Below are 19,095 nucleotides of genomic sequence, written 5' to 3'. Positions count from 1 at the left end.
AGACGCTAAAATGAATGGTTTCCTTTCTGTTCCGTTTACAGGAGGGCTCTTTTATAGATATCTTTACGCCGGTGTAAAAATTTCAGGAACAACTTTTCTAAGTCTTTATTAAATTCGAGGGGACTTTTGTGGAGAAGACTGCTTTAAAGGAAGCTGCTATTTCACAGGGCAGCTCGTTATTACCCACAAATCTAGAAGAGCGATGCTCACTCATGAAAGCAGCCCTGACCGCACCGTGTTCCTGATGGCCACGCAGGAGCCATGGAGGGAGGGAAACCAAGGTCAAGGCTAGCATGGGACACTGAGCCCCATGCCCAACACAGGAGCTATCGAACTGAAATGCTGTGCCACCGTCCACCAGCATCCTCATCCCTTCAAGAGCGGCTGCTGCACCCACAAAACAACACTGCCGACGACAAAACGCCATCTGGGCTCTTGCCCAGGGAGCCAAGGAGCACCAGCACCAGGGTCTGCTCCGCTGGTAGGGGACCGCTGTCGGTGGAGGGTTTCCAGACAGAAGTAAATTCAGTAACTAAAACTGAGTGCTTTCCGGCAGGCCAAGGTGAATGTTTCTTCATAAAATATTTAATGAAGGTGAATGAAAAAAAAGAAATATTTCTTCCTCGCCCTACCCACCATGTTAACGGCAGGGTGTGGGTTAGGGTGGTTTGGGGCTTGGCCTTTTTGGAGGAAGCAAAAAGACTGTGTGACCTGTTTCTCGCTTCTGAAAACTGATATTCACATTTCTGCCTCCGCAAGGATATTTCTTCTGAGACCAATTTCCTGAAAGCGCCGCAATAATTCCTGCCCCAGAAGTGAGGTGGCGATGCCGGGCAAACCCTGCATTGCTCACCGAACCAACTCTGCATCCCCTTCCCAGCTCCCAGCGGTGCAGGCTCTGGGGTTAGCCTGAGCTCCCATTTTGTGGTCCCCAGCCCCGCTGCTGCAGGCAGGGACGCTGCCACGTGGCCTCCCCTGGCATCAGCCCACCTGACCGCGAGTTCATCAGTACTGCTCAGATACAACGACTCTGCCAGCTCCAAGGGCTGAAAATAGATGGATGCATAAGAGCCAGGCCAGGCACACAAAAGCCATGTCTCCAATCCCTCCTGGTCCACGGGGGACATCAGCTCCCCAGCTCACCCCAGCAGAGGAGGAGGAGAAGATGGTGACCCCACAGACTGACTTCGCCACTGCCGTCCAGTAACACTGACACCCCTTGGTTAGTCCACCAGGACTGCCTCTGGGAAATGCCAAAAGGCAGAAAAGTGCTAGCACGTTGCCAGATCCTCTGCTAGGAATAATTTTCCATGGGGCTTACAACTATCTCGAACATAAATTGGGATAAAGGGAAAAATGAACATCCAAGCCCTCTGTACATCTGCAGTGATCCGTCTTGTCTCTGGCAGCTTAACATCTCCAGAAAGCTATAGCTCTGCTGTATGAAAAATAGCTTCTAAGTGCTCCTGGTTGTGATAGATCCCGAGTTGCATGGCAGAAGTTCACCACAGCCTCCTGGCTGACGGCCAGGCTCGCAGAATTGAATTTCTTCTTACCCTCTTTCACCTCTTCCTTAAGCCACAGAGGCTTTTCTTCATCTCTCCTTCCTCACTTTTCACTTCCAAGGGCACGGGACTACAACAGTGTTGGTTTTTCTCCACACCCAACCTCAGAAAACAAATCATTCCCAAACTGTCTGACCCGACATCAGACAAGAAGACACAAACCTTCTCATGTTGGTTAGCTACACCCAGTTCCTTTACAAGTCATGCTTGTCCCCAGTTTTTTGCCAGCAAGACACCATCCCAAGTCACAAGATTTTTTTTGCCATCTCTTTTCGTCCTCTTATAAAAGCTGTGGCTGAGCATGGCGATGCAGGTGTTAACTCCTCCTGCTGCCAGCTTGACCCTGCAGATGCCCAGTGGCAGCGAGGTCCACTGGTGAAATCCCTATCTCTCTCCCTGCAGAGAACTTTCCATAACTCATCTTAATTTCTTCCAACCCAGGACCCATCCCAGCGACATGCCCAAAACTCAGCAGTGCAGTCAGGGCACGAGCATGTTCCTGAATCACCAGCCAGTGTTAAAATTTCATCAACATTACTAACTCTTCGGTTTCACCTCCAGTTTCTGCTTTTTCCCCATGAAGAATGACAGTTCTTCAATGATTTTACCTGAATTTAGCTCATTTTTAGTTAATTCGGCTAGGATTTTGCTAAACTTAGCTAAGTAGCTAATTTTACAAAGCATCTTCCCATTAAATCTTCCCGTACCTCGAAATCCCTGTCTATAAAAAGCGAATCATTATCACTGGTTTGTCTCCAGATGACAGAGGCTTTAAATCACTGCCACCTGACATCTGGTTTGTGGCCCACAGGGAGCTGCCGGGCTCCGTTCAGCTCCGAGTGGATAATTACCCACCGGCGGAGATGCCACCGACTCAGCTCCAAACACCCTTCTCCATCCCTAAAGCATGGGCCAGGGCTGGGGGACACGGTCTGGGCAGCCCAGGGACCCAGAAACCAACACCACCTGCCAGAATCAGTAGAAGACTTACACCTTGGGGGCTGTCAGACTTTCACCAGCAGGAAAGTGCTTTAAAACTCGCGGGGGGTGGGGGGAACCCAGCTAAGGCAGGCTGCAAATGGAGAGGTGGCAACCTTAAGTGCTGCAGAGACATTCAAACCATAGTATCTGAGCTCAAACCTTCCCCGCAGCTGTAGACAGCGAGACTATAAATTGGGCTATGATTTAGCTCCGTTTGGTGCCCTCCATTCAGCCCCGCACCTCGGTGTATGCTGTGCATACCGGCTCTCACCCTTACCTCTGCCGCCCCTGAGCTGCTGTCGGCAAGCGAGGGGGGGAAGGAAGGTGGGATGCCAGCCCAGCTCTGCTGTCCTGTTGGGGCACCCACCAGGTCAGCACGTCATGCACACACGGCAACCCCCTTCTCCTTCCCCAGCAGGTCCCATCGCGGCACCTCGAGTTGTCACCAGGACCAGGCTGCTCTGCCGAGGGACCTTGGTCGAGGTAGACATTCCATTTCATAGCCCATCTGTTGTTGAGTACACCATTTTTTTCTCATTTTTCTCCACTTTTTTTTTTTTTCTTTTCTTTTTTCTATCTGCTCCCCCTCAGTTCACATTACAGCCATCATTTATCTCCACAGCACCAGCAAACTGATTTACTGCCTCGATCAGCACAGCTCCAGCACAGCTCCAGTGGATTGAGAACTGGCTGAATGGCAGAACTCAGAGGGCTGTCATCAGCGGCGCTGAGTCTAGTTGGAGGCTGGTAACTAGTGGTGTCCCTCAGGGGTCAGTACTGGGCCCAGTCTTGTTTAACTTCTTCATCAATGACCTGGATGAAGAGTTAGAATGTACCCTCAGCAAGTTTGCTGATGACACCAAACTGGGAGATATGGTAGACACACTGGAAGGCTGTGCTGCCATTCAGAGTGACCTGGATAGGCTGGAAAGTTGGGCAGAGAGGAACCTGATGAGGTTCAACAAAGGCAAATGCAGGGTCCTGCACCTGGGGAGGAACAACCCCATGCATCAGTACAGGCTTGGGGTGGACCTGCTGGAGAGCAGCTCTGTGGAGAGGGACCTGGGTGTCCTGGTGGACGACAGGTTAACCATGAGCCAGCAGTGTGCCCTGGCTGCCAAGAAGGCCAATGGGATCCTGGGGTGCATCAAGAAGAGTGTGGCCAGCAGGACGAGCGAGGTTTTCCTTCCCCTCTACACTGCCCTGGTGAGGCCTCATCTGGAGTACTGTGTCCAGTTCTGGGCTCCCCAGTTCAAGAAAGATGAAGAGCTACTGGAGAGAGTCCAGCGGAGGGCTACGAGGATGGTGAGGGGACTGGAGCATCTCACCTACGAGGAGAGGCTGAGGGAGCTGGGCTTGTTCAGCCTGAAGAAGAGAAGGCTGCGAGGGGACCTAATAAATGCTTATAAATATCTGAAGGGTGGGTGTCAGGAGGATGGGGCCAAGCTCTTTTCAGTGGTGCCCAGTGACAGGACAAGGGGCAATGGGCACAAACTGAAGCACAGGAAGTTCCGTCTGAACATGAGGAAGAACTTCCCTCTGAGGGTGACGGAGCACTGGAACAGGCTGCCCAGGGAGGTTGTGGAGTCTCCTTCTCTGGAGAGATTCAAGACCCGCCTGGACAAGGTCCTGTGCAGCCTGCTGTAGGTGACCCTGCTTTGGCAGGAGGGTTGGACTAGATGACCCACAGAGGTCCCTTCCAACCCCTACCATTCTGTGATTCTGTGATTCTATGAGCTGCGTGAAGAAGGGATGCATCAAGCCCAACATGCAATGGGGACCCAGCCGCAGGAGCCTGGCAGGACAAGAGGGAGAGACAGGGCACAAAATCATCCCACGAACCAAGAGCACCAACAGTACAACTTTCCTCACTCTCTCTCATTGTGGCAAATCTGCAAGGATGGAGTAATGCCAGGACAGACGGACAGATGCCCTGCCTGGAAGACAAGAGGTTCGAGGCTGAGTGCTCTAGGAGAGGAGAAGATTCAGGTGAGGCAACTTTTTCTCCCTCCTAACCAGGCAGCAGAGAAACCTGCTCCATCGGGATCAAGCTGGAGCATTTCTGCTAAGCACCTAATTCGCTCTGCCTCTCCTAATGAACAGCGTGACAAGCTCAAAAATCAATGGAGGAGCAGCGAACCCTGAGCAAAGCCTCCTGCCAGCGCCCAGCCAGGTGTCCCCACTGCGCTGCTCTCTCTAACTGAAACCGACGGGGGAGCAATTAACTGACAGGTTCGTTAATGGCCACCCCGTCAGGACTCTTCTCATTGAGGCCTCGTGAAAACAAGCCACATACAGCAGTCATCTGCAGAGGTGTCAGCCTTCTCCCTGGCAATGCCGGCGCAGAAGAGAGGGGCTGCTGAGGCCACTGTGGCCAACTTCAGGAACCGGCCTTTGAAAACCTCCCCACAGACAAGGATGTCCAGCTCAGCGCTGCTCTCCCAAACATCCATGGGCCTTTCAAAGCCCCACAAGCTAAAACTGAGTCTTTATGGCCAGACGGATGCTGGACATCTTGGGGCAGAATGGGAAGCACCAGGACACCTCCGAGACAAGCCACCCGCTTGCGGCTGAGTGGAGAAGTGGACAGGGTAGAGAGGGCACAGCCTCGAGGGACAGAGAAGGATTAGGAGCAGCCCAATGAGCGAAGCATGGTACCAGGAAACTGCTTTTGGCTCTTTTCCCCAGAACACCTGGCAGGCTGAAGCCCCCTCTGTGGCAGCTGAGGCTGCGTGCGAGGAATGAGGCTTTGATGGGGAAACGGCTGTGTCCTGGAGCCAGTCAAATAAACCCGGGAGCTGGGATGATGGCATGGGCGTGGCAGGGAATGGACACTCCCCAATCCAGCGCTGACTGACCCATAGAGAAAAAAACCACATGGACCAGCTTTTCCCCAGCACCCAGAAGAGATTAGGATGGAATGGGGCTCTTTCACCATAAGCAGCTACTGGCTTCAGCTCCAAAAGCCTCCCCATGCCACCGCTGTAGCATCCTGTGCCTCTCCCCCATTCGCTGCACTACCAAGCATATATCGGTATGTATGCACATATGTGCATAGAACTCAGTTTGCTGCTTCTCCCATCCACGCCTGACAAGAGTACGAGGAGAGTCGGCATGTACAGCATCGCTGCATCAGACATGCATCCCCCTGACGCCCTCGGCTCCTCTCCCTTGCAGCGCCCGTGCCCTGTTCTCTTAACCTCTCCGCGAGGGGCTCGTTTCCCGTCTCATTTCATGGCTCTGAACCGTTCCCTCTGTGTTTTGTTTGCTTAAAAAATTTCATTACTTAAGAGACAGAGAAAAAAAGGAGGTGGGCAAATGGGAGGGATTTAACTCTGCCTTGAATCTCCTGGCTGGAGGGGCTTCACACACTACTCAATGCAGCATCGGTGATTTAATCATCGGTGAGATGCTATTGCAAACAGCAGCAGACAGCAGAGCCTGCAGGAGTAACGCTCTCTAACAGCATGAATATTAAGGGCATTTAACAGCCCTTGTAATCACACTGTGGCTCCATGCAAGAGCACAGCCAGGCAGCATGAGGGAAGGCACTAGACCACACTGCTAGGTTATCAAACTTCGCCGTGCTCCTTATGGCATCTGAAATCAGCCCCAGTTACAGAAAAGCGAGCATTGGCTTGCCAGTACGTTCTCACAAAACCAAATCCCACACGGCAAACGCACTTAAGCACACGCTGGGATGAACCGGGTGGCTTTAAAGACTCCTTCAGTGAAAGCTAGCACCATGTGGAATTTGAGTCCCTGTAACACAGAGCAAACATTAAGACCTTCAGCAAATTAATCTCCTGTACCTGTGTTTGATGCACTGGGAAAGGATTACTGGGGGAGGAAAAGAAATCCTGAGCACAGCATGACTTTAGCTGCACCTTAGAACTGGAGATATATCCTACTTTTCAGGTCAAGCATTAGCCCATTCTCAAACGAAAAAGAACCCCAGCTTTTACACTTTAAAAACTTTCACTTTTTTATTGGACTAGCACCATTCTAAAAAAACTTCCTGTGATTTCGACGCAGCAGTGGCCAGTTATCTATTGCAAGTCTGCTGTAACAAAATGCCTGTGAGGGACAGCCACTCCGGGCCTACGGACTTGATTTCTGAAAACAAGGCAAAAAAGTGGGAACTCATCTGCTTTATCTTTCAGATACAGTAATGGCTGCTAGTTCTCTTGAAGGTGGGGAGAACATCTTGAGCTCCAAGCCTGCATTCAGAGAGAGAGATGCTGGCTTGCCCAAGGCCATATGCATGGCTGGTGCTAATGCCCAAACCAGTGTCAATACCAGGAGATATGCATCAAAAATTAGTTGATGCCAGTTGATATTTACCTATAGAAACTCAGAATTGTTTGGTTGTGAGATGGTGCAGGCAGGTTTCGGCTGGACTAACACCGGCATTGCTGGGTGCTCCCACCTCCACATTATATCAGTGCAGCCTGCGCACCAGAGGGAAAGGAAATAACTACCTGGCCCTTCATTCATACCTTTAATTATTCAGTTTATATTGATATAAAATTAATTGAAACAGAAGAAGATTTTATCCCAAGGAGAGGTGCCTGCACGCAGGCATCACTGAGATTAAAAGGTACAAATTACGCTTTATTGAACAAGCTCTTTTCCTGCTTTTGCACAGGCAAACCCCTGTGCTCGACCTGCATGTGCTGCTGAAACTGCAGCAAGTGTCTTTACAGCAGCTTCTGCCCTGGTTCTACAACCGTGGTCTAAGTACAATGCCCTGGTTAAACCGCAGATATAAAAGGGTCTGGTTAAATAGCAGAGATGTTCTTCACTGCTGGGACGCATCCAGTGCCAGGATTTGGCCACGATGCCAGCAGTGGGACCTGATCTCCAAAGGATGCACTAAAGCACTGCAAGCGAAGAAATCCTGTTTTGCAGAACACCACTCGTGCCTGTTGGGGAAGGTCAACCACACTCTTCACCTCCCAGCAGTCAGTGCCCTCGAGTGTCGACATGTTCTCCTCCTGCCTCACACTCACTAGTGGAGCTTCTGCTTCTGAAGGCCAAATTGGAGCTGACTTTCCTTTGCTGGCATTGCCTCCAGAAGGGAAGGTGTCCTCACCTCCTCAATGCCCGTGGTGCCTCAGGTGAAGAGCAACATCTGAACGACCTTCTTCAGTATTCAGATGCCTGCCAGAGCTCACTCTCACATTGCAAGGTAGATTGTGTTTGTATTTTACATTTTATTTTGGAAATGTCATGTTTCTTGAATGTGCAGGTGCATCCAGAAGGTCCTTGTTGAGGAGATCTATCCATATCTGTGCATAGTAATGCAGGCCACACCACCAGCAGCAGCGGGGACCACAAACATACCGCTGTTCTCAGCATACAATTCTCTTTTTTTGCCACTTGCAAGTCTAATTTCAAATTTCAGCTGTTTCACTCAAAAATGTCCTGGCTGGTTTTCTGCTGCAGGGGGATTGAGGGTTGGGCAGGGAGAACCAGACTCTCTTTCAAATAACAAAACCAGGGAAGAAAAAGTTGTTTTGGTCCCTTTAAAAAATCCTGGTGAGCTCTGTTTTGACACGTCCTTCCTTCTACAAGCTTTCAGGCTGGGACTTCAAATCAGGCAGACGACAGCCCCTCTAATGGGCTCCGACATTTCACTTTTCCCTCACAAAAGCCACCAAACCAGGCAAAGTGAGAAGCCTCTGCAAAATCTAATTTTGCACAAATACCTGACACTTCCTAAGACCACAGCAGCTGAAGCCTCAGCAGATTTCAGGCTGTTTGTAGGCTTGACCTTCTCACCATTTCCAGCAATGACCAAATCCTTCACGTATTGCCTCTGCAAGGGGGATGGACATTCTTATTTATCCAGGAGCTGTGCAAATACAATTATCACTGCTCGTGAATCCCCTGGATGCACGAGCATCGAGCATGACAGAACAGTCTGTGTGGAAGTGCATAATGTTGCCCTCTATCCATGGGCTCCAGGCTCAGCAGGGAGCAGTAAGGAATAAAACAGAATAGTTGCTTCAAGAGGGAGCAGAGACCACGCAGCACGCTGGGTGGTTACTTTTGTACGTCATCGCTTCGGGAAGGATTGAAGCTACACCCACTTGAAGGGGGAAATTAAAGAGGGAATGGGTGCAGCCGCACGCCCTGCTTTAAAAACCTCAGTCCCACTCTTCGAACCCACAGCACAGTATCTTTGTGGGTATTTAATTATACAGAAAAAACCGTCAAAACTTAAGAAAAGAAAAAAAGGCAAATTGATTTTTCTTTTCAGTTCCCGGGAATTTCAACCCCACAGCAGAATCACTGCTAACGGCTTCCCAAGGCATGTGCCACCCCTCTGCCACAGCGAGCTGTCTGCCCACCCCTCCCTTGCTCCATGCCATGGCAGCAGGGCAGGGACTGCTGGTCCTGGCCAGCCCCAAGCCACGCTTGTCATCTCCTCCACCCCAAAATCGGCTCCTCCGGCACCACTGCCAGCAGACAGGACTGCCGGGGCACCGCTGGGCTGAGTGGCCATCCCCAAGGGCTGCACGGTGGTTGCTTTCGTTCTTTTTTTAAGAGACCTAAACCAGAGATCTTCCTGCGGGACGGGAGGGCGGGATGGGAGGGCGCTTCACGAAGCGTTTCACAATACCACGAGGAGCGTGCCATATGCAGCCTACATGCCGAACATGGTTTAACTCTGAGCATTATACGGATATTCATCCGTTTTGCTCCCAGTTGCAGGAGCAGATGGCTGGTTAATGCATGTTTGAGTCTCTCTCCCCCCAAATTACACTGTATTATCGTGCTGGGAAAATGCAATGGGCATTATAAACGCCACAGCTCTTCCCTGCTCCCTCCCCATCCAGCTCCGCTCTTGCTGAAAGGCAGGACCGTGCGACACGACAGCTTCCCTCCCAGCTCAGCTCCCACACACCAGCTCCAGCAGCGCCCCCCCTGCATCTTCCCACTGCTCACTCCGCTGGAAAAGCCACCCACCTTCCCCAACCAGACCCTGAGTTTTGCGTCTCAGCTGGGCAAGGCCAAAGAGCAAAGGAGCTGCATCTGAAACATCCCCTGAGGCAGACCCCAAAGGATGTTAGAGGGCATTATTCCATCCTGAGTCCACCCATCCGGTAGAGCAGATTACCCTGACTCGGAGGAAAAAAACCCACTTTTTTTAAAACAAAACAAAAAAAATCAATGTTTAATAAAAAGAACTGACCCAAGCCGTTGGAAATGAGCCTGCTGTCACCTGTAAGCCCTCCCTCCTATCTTTTCTCCATCTCACCTAATAGCAAGCAACTAAAAATTCAATGCACAAGAAATAAAAGATGCACACAAACTCTCCCCGGCCCAAGGGGGCTGCAACTGAGGTCCGCGCCACTGAACATACTCGCATCTTATTTGTGAGCCGCGTGCCTCCATAATGTGTTATGAGGTGTGTTTGTAACTGGCGGATGCCGACAGTGGTCCTGGAGGAGGCAATGGTGTGTGTCTAAATGCAGGCAAAGCTATTTAGAAAGCCAGGATAAAGCAGCCTTGCTCTCCTTACTTGGGCCAAATTACATCCTTTGGACTTACTCCTTCAGTGCCTTCAAAAAAAAAAAGAAAGAATAATTCGTCTCAATTTCCTTGGCTCCGCGAACAATATTTAGAGAATAGGAGGCGATTTCGGAGCTCGTTTGTTTTTGCACCACAGGAACCCTGTTCTCCTCGTATCACTTTCCAGTCAGGTTTATTGTTGGTGTTTCCACTTGAAAACCAAGGAGGGGGAAAGGCTAGAACCCTCAGTGGCGCTTGAGACAGAGGGGGAAAAAACAGAAAATAAAATAAATTTAAAAAAAAAAAAATCTATCTTTCCCTTGTCTTCCAGCCTGATCTGAAAATGAACCTGTCTGGTTGCTGAATCAATTCTCTTCTGGCACTGCACTTCCCGCATTTCTTTCTGAGACGCGATGCAATCATTAGCTCACTTGCTCCTCCAGATCATATCACAAAGCCGGAGCTCAAGCTGCTTTGTAGTAAATCATCACTAGTTTCTGCCTACGTGCAGCAAGGCAGGGTTTGGTGGGGAGGGGAGGCCCCCTCGGCCCCATGGCTGCCACAACCAACCTCTCCGTGTCCCGTCTGGCTGCGGACAGTCCCCAGCCCAGCGTGTACCCCCCATGGAGAGGTGAAACCAGCACCGTCCCTTCCCGAAACGCTTCTCGTGACACGCAAAGGACTGCCGCACCTCTCTCGCTCCCTCAGGGCTGCAGTAAGGGTTAATTAAGGCTCATAAGGAGCTTCCGAACAGCGGGATTGAAGGCAAACCATGAGTACTACTAATGCTGCCTCCATAAACAAAGCGGTGAACTCCTCCTGAACCTGTCACCGCTGATCATTTTCCGAATGCACATGAGGAGAAATCCTCCTCCTCCTCCTCCCAGCACTCCGTGCCACGGGCACCCAGAGCCCCAGCCCCCTGAACCCTTATCCATCCCACAGCGGGCGGCTTCCCGGGTGCCCTATAGACTGAGTCAGCCGGACCCAGGGCTGCCTGCCGCACCAGAGCAGCAACTATACAGGAAAACCTAAACCTAGGCAGCCCAGCTTCCCCAGCTCCTGTGGAAATACACCGGAAGCGTGGAGCAATACTGATTTAGACAGGCAGAAGATAGGGCCCCAAGATCTCCTCCATGGCTCACTCTTCCCGTAGCGATGACTCCTGCTGAGATTTTGGAACCAAAAAGGGGAAGGAGGGTGGGAAATCAATTTAATTGCAGCTTAGTAAGCAACTGTGCTAAGTGTTGCTGGCAAAATCTGAACATTTCACTGTGAGAGAAAGGGGGGGGAAATGGCATTTTCATTGCAAGGGAAAGGGGATTGAGAGCTAAACCCCCCCTATCATCTGCTCCTCACCCCTTCCTTCTTTAAACAGGAGGAAGCCAGCAAGAAACACACAGCTAACGCCAGCAATCTCCCGCTCGCGCTGCTCCAATTAATAGTCAATCCGCTGCACCCTTTGTCGTTAGGCTATACGTAATTACCCCTTCACGCAAACGTCTTTCTTAAACAGATCCTACTTCTGCTTTCTCTGCAGATACACTCCCCATAATTGGTTTTATTGCACCAAATGCTGGGCTGCCCTCATGGAAGGGAAACGGTTATAACTGTGTTTCTCTCTCCCAGCTGCAGTAGGTTGCTTTCGCATTTCCACAGCCTCTCACAAACTTGCTTTTCCCACCAACAAAGAGACTAGAGCACCCAGAAGCACCAAACTGGCATCCCATGGGCAGCACGAGCTGGACACACACATCCACGGACTCAAGGAAAACACTCGGCTCACAACACCTCTGCTCAAACCCCATACTCGGCTACCCGGGGATTTGCCAGCCTGGGACAGCAACGCCGAGTCTGCGCTTACATGGGCTTGTAAGACAGTGCCAGTTGCACGGCTGTCCCTCCCAGCGCTGCCCTTCCAGCCTCTGTGCTCGCCCAGCGCCTGCTAAACCGCAGCAGCTCGGCAGAGCGTGCCCCACGTGCTCTGCCCTGCTCCCTAACCCTACAACCAACCTCTCAGCTTCAGGAGGGAAAGAAACACTCTGGTCTCGGTACTGTAACATGCTCCACGGACCTGCCTTCTGCAGGCACAGTATTTCCATTTACAGCCCTCACGCTGCAGCCATGCCGTGTGCCAAGTGCCCCTGCCCAGGGCCAAGAGACGTCTCAGCAGAGCCCAAGAGGAAGTAAACCCAGCCAAGACAGGCCCTGGGCGACGAGCATATCAAAATAAATCAGGATGATGTTCTCTTCTCATGGAAAGGAAGAGCAAGGAGGAGACAACAGCGTGATTTTTTGAGTAAATAATCCACCTCTGTACATATCTGAGGTGGAAAAAGGATAAATAAGAAAAAATCACCTTCTCCTGGTAGTCAGCATCTTTCTCAAGCGTGGCGATACTTCACAACATACATGCTGTGCCTACAACACCTCGGCACCCAGACACAGAGCTGATTTTGGAGACCTCCCTGCTCAAAAGCAGGACTTTCTTTTGCCAAGCCCACCCCTAAGGGTCACCAAGGGCTCAAGGGCACGAGCGAGAGCTGAGCCCTCCTAAAAACTCAGCTGCAGGGGCGAGGGCTTGGACTCCTCCCTGTCACCTACAGAGGGGCTGCTGGCACGTCGCACCAGCTGGCGAAGGACGCTGCAGCCCAGAGCGATTCCGCTGGCAGCGTGTAGCATGCTCCGCAGGGAATTTACCAGGAGAAGCGGATTACAAGAGACACCACGACACTCCTGAGCCCAGCGCAGCCCAGGAGCATCACCACCTCTGACACCCCTTCGGAGCGCAGCAGCGGGATCTTCCCAGCTCTTTCAGATCAGAATAAAAAGTATTTTTCCTCTCCTGGTGCTCAACACCTCTTGTCAACAAGACACATGCCAGCTGCATAGAAATTTATTTAGTATCTTACCAGGAGAGAAGCGTAATCTTTGCACCCCCTCCCTCCTTCCCTTTTTTTTTTTTGAAGCCCCAAGCTAGGAAAGGCGCCTGGACATCTCAACGCTCACCGTTTTGCAAAGCGAACAGGTCCTGTTCAATCAATATTTATGCCCCCATCAGTCACGGCTGCAGCACGGAGCTCTACCAGGGTGTAATGGGGGTAAAATTCATGCATTGCAATTACCAGTGAAAAATTAACAGGGTTTTCATTGACTGCTTATTGTTTCACAGGTATCTCGGAGAGCACGTTGATGTGTAGTCAGTAGATTAGTTAAATGAGACATACGAGGCAGGCTGTTGGCTGGTTGACTGGCCGAGGTGCCTGGGTGCTCCACGAGGACACAGGTGTTTGTACAAGGAGGTGGCCATGCTGAGAAAACCACTTTCCCAAGCCCACCAGAAGGCAGACAAGCACCTGAGAAAGGGAACCCATTGATGCACCAGATCTGCCCCATCTGTTCCCACAGACAAGGACAGCTTGGGCATGGTTTTCTGTTTTGTATTTCCACATCTATCACTAAATACACTGGCAGCAGACAGCAACTGGGTTCCACCCCACCTCCTGCACCATCAGAGCTTTGGACATCCTAGAAAGCCTGGGTGGACATCGTAGAAAGCCTGGGTTTGCTTCTGGAGATTTCAGGGTGGGATTTCACCAGCAAAGTATGACAGAAGTTTCCTCTTCTCTCCCATCCTGGACCTACCCATGCCCCCAGCCAAGCCCCCAGTCAGCACGAGCATCCTTGCTATTCAACACTCTGCCGTTCTGTTCCTGACAGCTTCAGCACTTCAATCCCTTAATTGTTAAGATCTGAATTTTTGCAGGATACACAGTTATTTTAATCTGTTAAGTGGCTCTGCTGCTATAAAACTGACATGAATTTAATATCTGGAAACTGTCAGCTGAGCTCCAGGTGCTGCGGCTTTCTAGACGGCAATGGTGCAGAAGGAAGCACAGGCTGGTGCGAGGCACACAGACGCAAAGCTGGCAAGCATCCCTTCGCATCGAGGCCCAACCCTGCAGGGTGCTGAGCACCCCACGGCACTTTGAGCAGGCAGCGAGGGTGCTGAGCTTCTCATCAGCTCCCAGGAGCCATCCCCCAGCTGCATGTGAACACACTTGAAAGAAGCTGTTGCATTGCAAACACTGGTACAAGTCAAGTACATCAGGTCACATTTTTAATAAAAGGAACTTATCCTCTGTAGCTTCTCTCCTGCAATCCAGCCCACAACGGACCCGCTTTCCATCCAGAGGCTGTCAGCTGTGCTTCAGCCATTTGTCAGAGCGAGCAAGCCAGCATGCAGGAGGGAATCAAGCAAAATAAAAACCCCAAACCCAACAAAACCCATCTTCCTGCCCCTCCTGCGTGCACTGCTGGTCCTGAGCATGCAGCCTAGATCCTCCACCAACCCCTCACTGCAGCAGGGCTCTGCTATGCCACCTCGCCACTTCTGTCTGATGTGGATTCACCAGGTGGAGAAGATGAGATGACCAAGGGGTTGTCACCTACCCTTCTGCTCCCTCCTCAGCATCCTCCAGGGCTGCGCGGCTGCAGCGTGGCACAGGGCACCAGCATGGCCAGGGGACCTGGCGTGCTCACAAAACATCCCTGCAGAGCCAGCTACACGTACTCCTCACAAATCAATTTGAGAATTTGCTTGTAATTAATCCTGCATATCAGTTCCTCTCATTATTTCTTAATGTAATTAAGCTATTAATTTATATGTGTGTGTCCCCCTTCCCAAAGCAAAGCAAAGGGCCGGATGAGCGGGAGGCAGCAGAGATGCCGGGTGGTAGTGGGAGGCCGTGAGCCTGGATTACCAGAGCACGTGCCAAACCCCGACACCGCCTCCCTGCGTGACTTCAGGTGGGTCACCAGCAGCCTGATTTTCCAAGAGGGCTGAGCAACTCCAGTTCCTCTGGAGTCAAGGAGACCCAGAAGGATACAAAGTTCAATTAACCTCTCCGGGTCCCAGTTTATCCAGCCGGAAAACTGCCAGGGCAGGGAGACAGGCTGGAACTAATTAATGCTTGCAAAGTATTTCGAAACCCTCCGGTGAAAGGCACGGAGGGCAGGAGGCATCCACGAGTCCCAGCTGATCCACAGCCCCGAGCAGCCCCACGTCCTCACACCCTCGTCCATCAGACTCAGCTTTCGTGCAGGCTGAGCCCCGGGCTGCTAACCAGGCACCCGGCCGGGCCACGCCGGCAACGCACCCCGGCAGAGGCAGGCACACCGCTGCGGCTCCCTTCTCAGCCGATTCATGGGACTTCATAAAGGGCAGGGAAAGGGCAAGGGCGAGTTCTGCTTACTGCGCTCATAGGGCTTGATCTGCCTTTTGGAAAAGAAAAAAAACCCAAAAGCCAAGTGACAGCGGTAATAACAGCACCAGAGGGGCCGGCAGGGGAGTTTATCTCAGGAACAGCTTCACGGTCCTAAACGGAGCAAGCTACGTTCTTCTACACGCTACCAGCCCTGCAAGGTTTCTACATCCCACACCCAGGAGAGAGCCCCACACCCTAAAATCCAGCCTCAGCCTGCTCCGGCCGCCCTGGCACGTACCGCCAGCGGCTGCAAGCGGCAGGGAGGAGGAGGAGGAGGAGGAGAAGGAGGAGGGAAAGGAGGTGACAGGGATTGAGGGGAGCAAGGGCTAGCAAGAAGTGGGGGCCCTCTGAGCCTGCCTGCCATTGGGCAGCGGTGAGAGATCCACGGAGACGGGATCAGAGGGGAAAACAGGAGAAAAAAAAAAAAAAAGGAGGTGAAGCCAAGTTAATTACAACAGACGGCTGCGCCTACCTCTTCGGACACGAGCAGCTCAGGAAAGCCCAGCTACTGCTGTCAGACCTGCCCTGAACACCCGCCTCTGCCAACAGTGTGTTTTGGGGGTAGGCACGACTCAAAGACTGCGGCGGACCCATCACGCCGAGGACCTGCTCCTTGGAGACCTTGCCAACCCCAACACAGGGTTCTCCAGCCATAGGAAAAACATCACAAGCCTTCCTTTGGGAAGCTGAGCGCTGGATCTGGCACAGGATATGGAGTAAAGTCGGGGGGGGGAACCCAGACCAAAATGACAGCCATGGATGGGCAAGCTCTCCCAGAACCAAGGGCGGCAGCTCTGCGAGCAGCAGCTCTGCCGCTGGCCCTTGGCAAGCCACCAACACGCCATGGCCAGCCGGCCGGCAAGCTCGGGCACCGCGGCCTTCCGGCATCGGACGCGTGCCATGAGCCCTGCCGGGAGGTGGGCACGGGCAGGAGGAGGCATTACCAGCTGGAGCCTAACTAGAAGGGTCTAAAGGTTAAATCCACATGAGGAATGATACATGGTGTGCATATGGCTGCAGAAATTAAGCTCAACTGAGAGACTTGGCAGGGGCGGGGGGGTGTGGAATAAAAGAAACACGTCGGAAAATGCTGCCAGGAAACTTGCTGTGGATTTTCTCCATTTCTCCACCGTAGCTGTGTTTCAAAGTTTGCACAGCCGTTAGCAACCTACTACCTCCACTTTCTGAAGGAATTCGGGAGGACTACTCCAACTGCTCAAGTTTTCATCATCGGCAGCCAGTGCCACGGGCCAGGGGAACAGGACATGCTGCCAGGCTCCTCTCGGGACCACAGCATCCCTGCCGCTGGTACCCAAGTCAGCTCTGCAGCCGTGCAGAGGGGTTAACTCAAGGGACGCCACATCCCCGTGCACCACAACCAGCTTATAATTCATACTGCTCAAAAGCGGTTTCCAAAGCCAAAAAAATATAATGCACTAAAGTAAAAAAACGAATCTGCACTCTATGGATCTCAAGGGGATGCAACTGTTTTGATGGAAAATTCAGAGGAAATGAAGGAGAGGCAATTTTAGCAGTCAAATTGCCGGAGTTATGGCAACTTGGCAGTTGCAGCTTTGAAACTCGGGGCCTGATCCTACCTGATGGGAGAAGTTCACTTCGTCAGCTGTGGGAGCCCAGCCCAGCCCCTAACAGCACCAGCAACCTGCAACCTGGGGTGGGAAGACCACTGAATGGGAGCAGAGAGTCCAAACGGGCTGCAAAGTGAAGCAGCAACTCAGATGCAGCTGGTGCCAAGCGAGAAGCAAGGTTCATTTCAAGGAGAATATAGGAGCTCGTGTCAAATTGGGGAGGTCTCAATTTGCAATTTTTAAGAATGCAGTTCTGATAGCAACCTACTGACACCAAAGCATAGTTACAGTTAGGAAAGCACTTGTCTTCTAACTCTGTTTTCAGTGACTTATTACCTTCCTCCACTCAAATAAATAAATAAATGTGTATACAATTATTTATTTTGGGGCCTGAAATTGCATAGATTCATTCCCCTGTGCTAGGACTGAAAGATTTCTGAAAGCCTGAAAAAAACCCCTCAATCATTTTTATTTAAAAAACATGGAAAACCTATAACTCCTCAGAATGAAAAAATCAAAGTAAGCTTTATGAGTTCCGACTTTTTTTTTTTTTTTTCCAGTCAGGCCGTTAATTCAGTTGCAGAGGTGACACAGACATGAGATTCTCCTGGCCAACACGTCCAGTTGCCGTGTGTCACGGGCCAAACACTCAGCTGGGTGTGACCGGTGCAAAAAAGGGGCTGAGGACTCGCACCCTTCCTCTGCCACCATAACCCTGAATCTCAGCAGATTTTCAGGACCCTGGGCTCTAACCCCAGTTAATTCATTCAAGTTTTACAACAGTGTAACTAAGAGCAGCATCTAATCTGCGTCCTTTGGCAAGCTAACCCCCAGCTATGCTGGGGCCGCTGGAGAGGAGAGGACACGGGACCTTGCTCAGACGCAGCCGCTTGCAGCTCCCCGCTTTTCGCAGCGCTTGGGCAGCGAACCTCCCGCGTTTCGCTCCCCGCCTGTCGAGCCGGATGCTCTTGGCATCTCTCCGGCCCTGTCGCTCCGCTGTGCTCCGGGGTCTCGAACACGACGTGGAACCGCCCGGTTGCACACGCACCCTTCTTCCACCCGGGCTGAGGCTCGGAGGGCAACGCTCCCACCAGCGCCCCGACTTCCAACAAAACCAGTAATTTCAGGGCCCGGCGGTTCGACCCAGCCGAGGCTCCCCACCCGCTCCCCCCTCCTTTCGGCCAGGGGACAGGTACGAGCCCTTCTCGTTTAGGGGAGCGCGCAGAAACATCGCATGACCCACGGGGCGGGGGGGAGGGGGGGAGGGAAGGAGTCGCCCGTACCCCACGCGTGACACAGACCACGCGCTTCGTTTTCTTGGGGCGCGGCTGTCTCCCTGCGGCCCGAAGCAAGGGATGCTCGGGGTGGGCGGCGGGGCGGAGGGCTGAGACCCCCGGCGGGACCCTCGACTCCGGGACCCCCGATGGCTGCAGCCCCCGCTGAACCGGGGGGGCACCGCGACCGGGGGCTTTAATTCACTGGGGGGGTGGGGGGGGGGCAAGGAAAGGGGCCGAGCCCCACCGCCCCGGCACAGAGCCCTTGCAAAACTTTAAGAGGAGCGCGATTGGGGGGGGGGGGGGGGGGGCGTCCCGAAGTTCTTGCCCGGTCTGCCGCGCCCCCGGCCCCGCCGCCCGGCCCTTACCTCCGCCGTGCGCCCCTCGGCTCCCGCCGCCTCCAACTTCCTCCGCGCCCCGAAGAAGAAGAAGAGGAGGAGGAGGGCGGCGAGCCAGAGCACCCCGAGCAGAGACAGCGCCAGCCGCCGCGTCGGCCGCCGCATCCTCGGCGCGGGCGGGGGGCGCGAAGGGCCGGGAGCGGGTGGGGGCGGGCGGTGGGCGCCTGGGGGGATCGCGGGGAGGAGGGTCCCGCCCGCCCGGCCGCCCCGGCGCCGCGATGCGAGTCCCGGGCTGTGCGGGCTCTGCAGGGGAGGGGAGGGGAGGAGGAAGAGGAGGCGCCGGGAGGAGTGGGGCTGGAGCCGGAGCCGCTCGCCGGGGGAAGCGGCTGCGCGCAGGCAGCCGGGCTGGCACCCCCGGCTGGCACCCCGCCGCCCCCCCCCGCCCGCTCCGCCGGGGACCCGGCCACCCGGGGAAGGGGCTGTAACGGGGGACGTCCCTCTCTCCCCCCACGCATCGTGCGTGGGTGCGGGCCGCTTCCCCAGCGCCCCCGAGCCGAGCG

The 19,095-nt window shown here is 53.1% G+C and overlaps 1 protein-coding gene across 1 annotated transcript in view; it reads right to left on the bottom strand.

Moving 5' to 3' along the window:
• Nucleotides 1-18,700, bottom strand: part of GALNT14 (polypeptide N-acetylgalactosaminyltransferase 14) — a 102,120-nt gene extending 83,420 nt beyond the window's left edge. Inside the window, exon 1 of the mRNA XM_075445965.1 lies at nucleotides 18,566-18,700. Within this exon, the coding sequence (XP_075302080.1) occupies nucleotides 18,566-18,700 (135 nt within the window). The remainder of the gene's footprint in view (nucleotides 1-18,565) is intronic.
• Nucleotides 18,701-19,095: the final 395 nt, after the last annotated feature.

The sequence above is a fragment of the Opisthocomus hoazin genome, chromosome 2 (assembly GCF_030867145.1).
Source record: "Opisthocomus hoazin isolate bOpiHoa1 chromosome 2, bOpiHoa1.hap1, whole genome shotgun sequence".
NCBI classification, from domain to species: domain Eukaryota; kingdom Metazoa; phylum Chordata; class Aves; order Opisthocomiformes; family Opisthocomidae; genus Opisthocomus; species Opisthocomus hoazin.
This window is presented reverse-complemented; position numbering and strand designations above follow the sequence as displayed.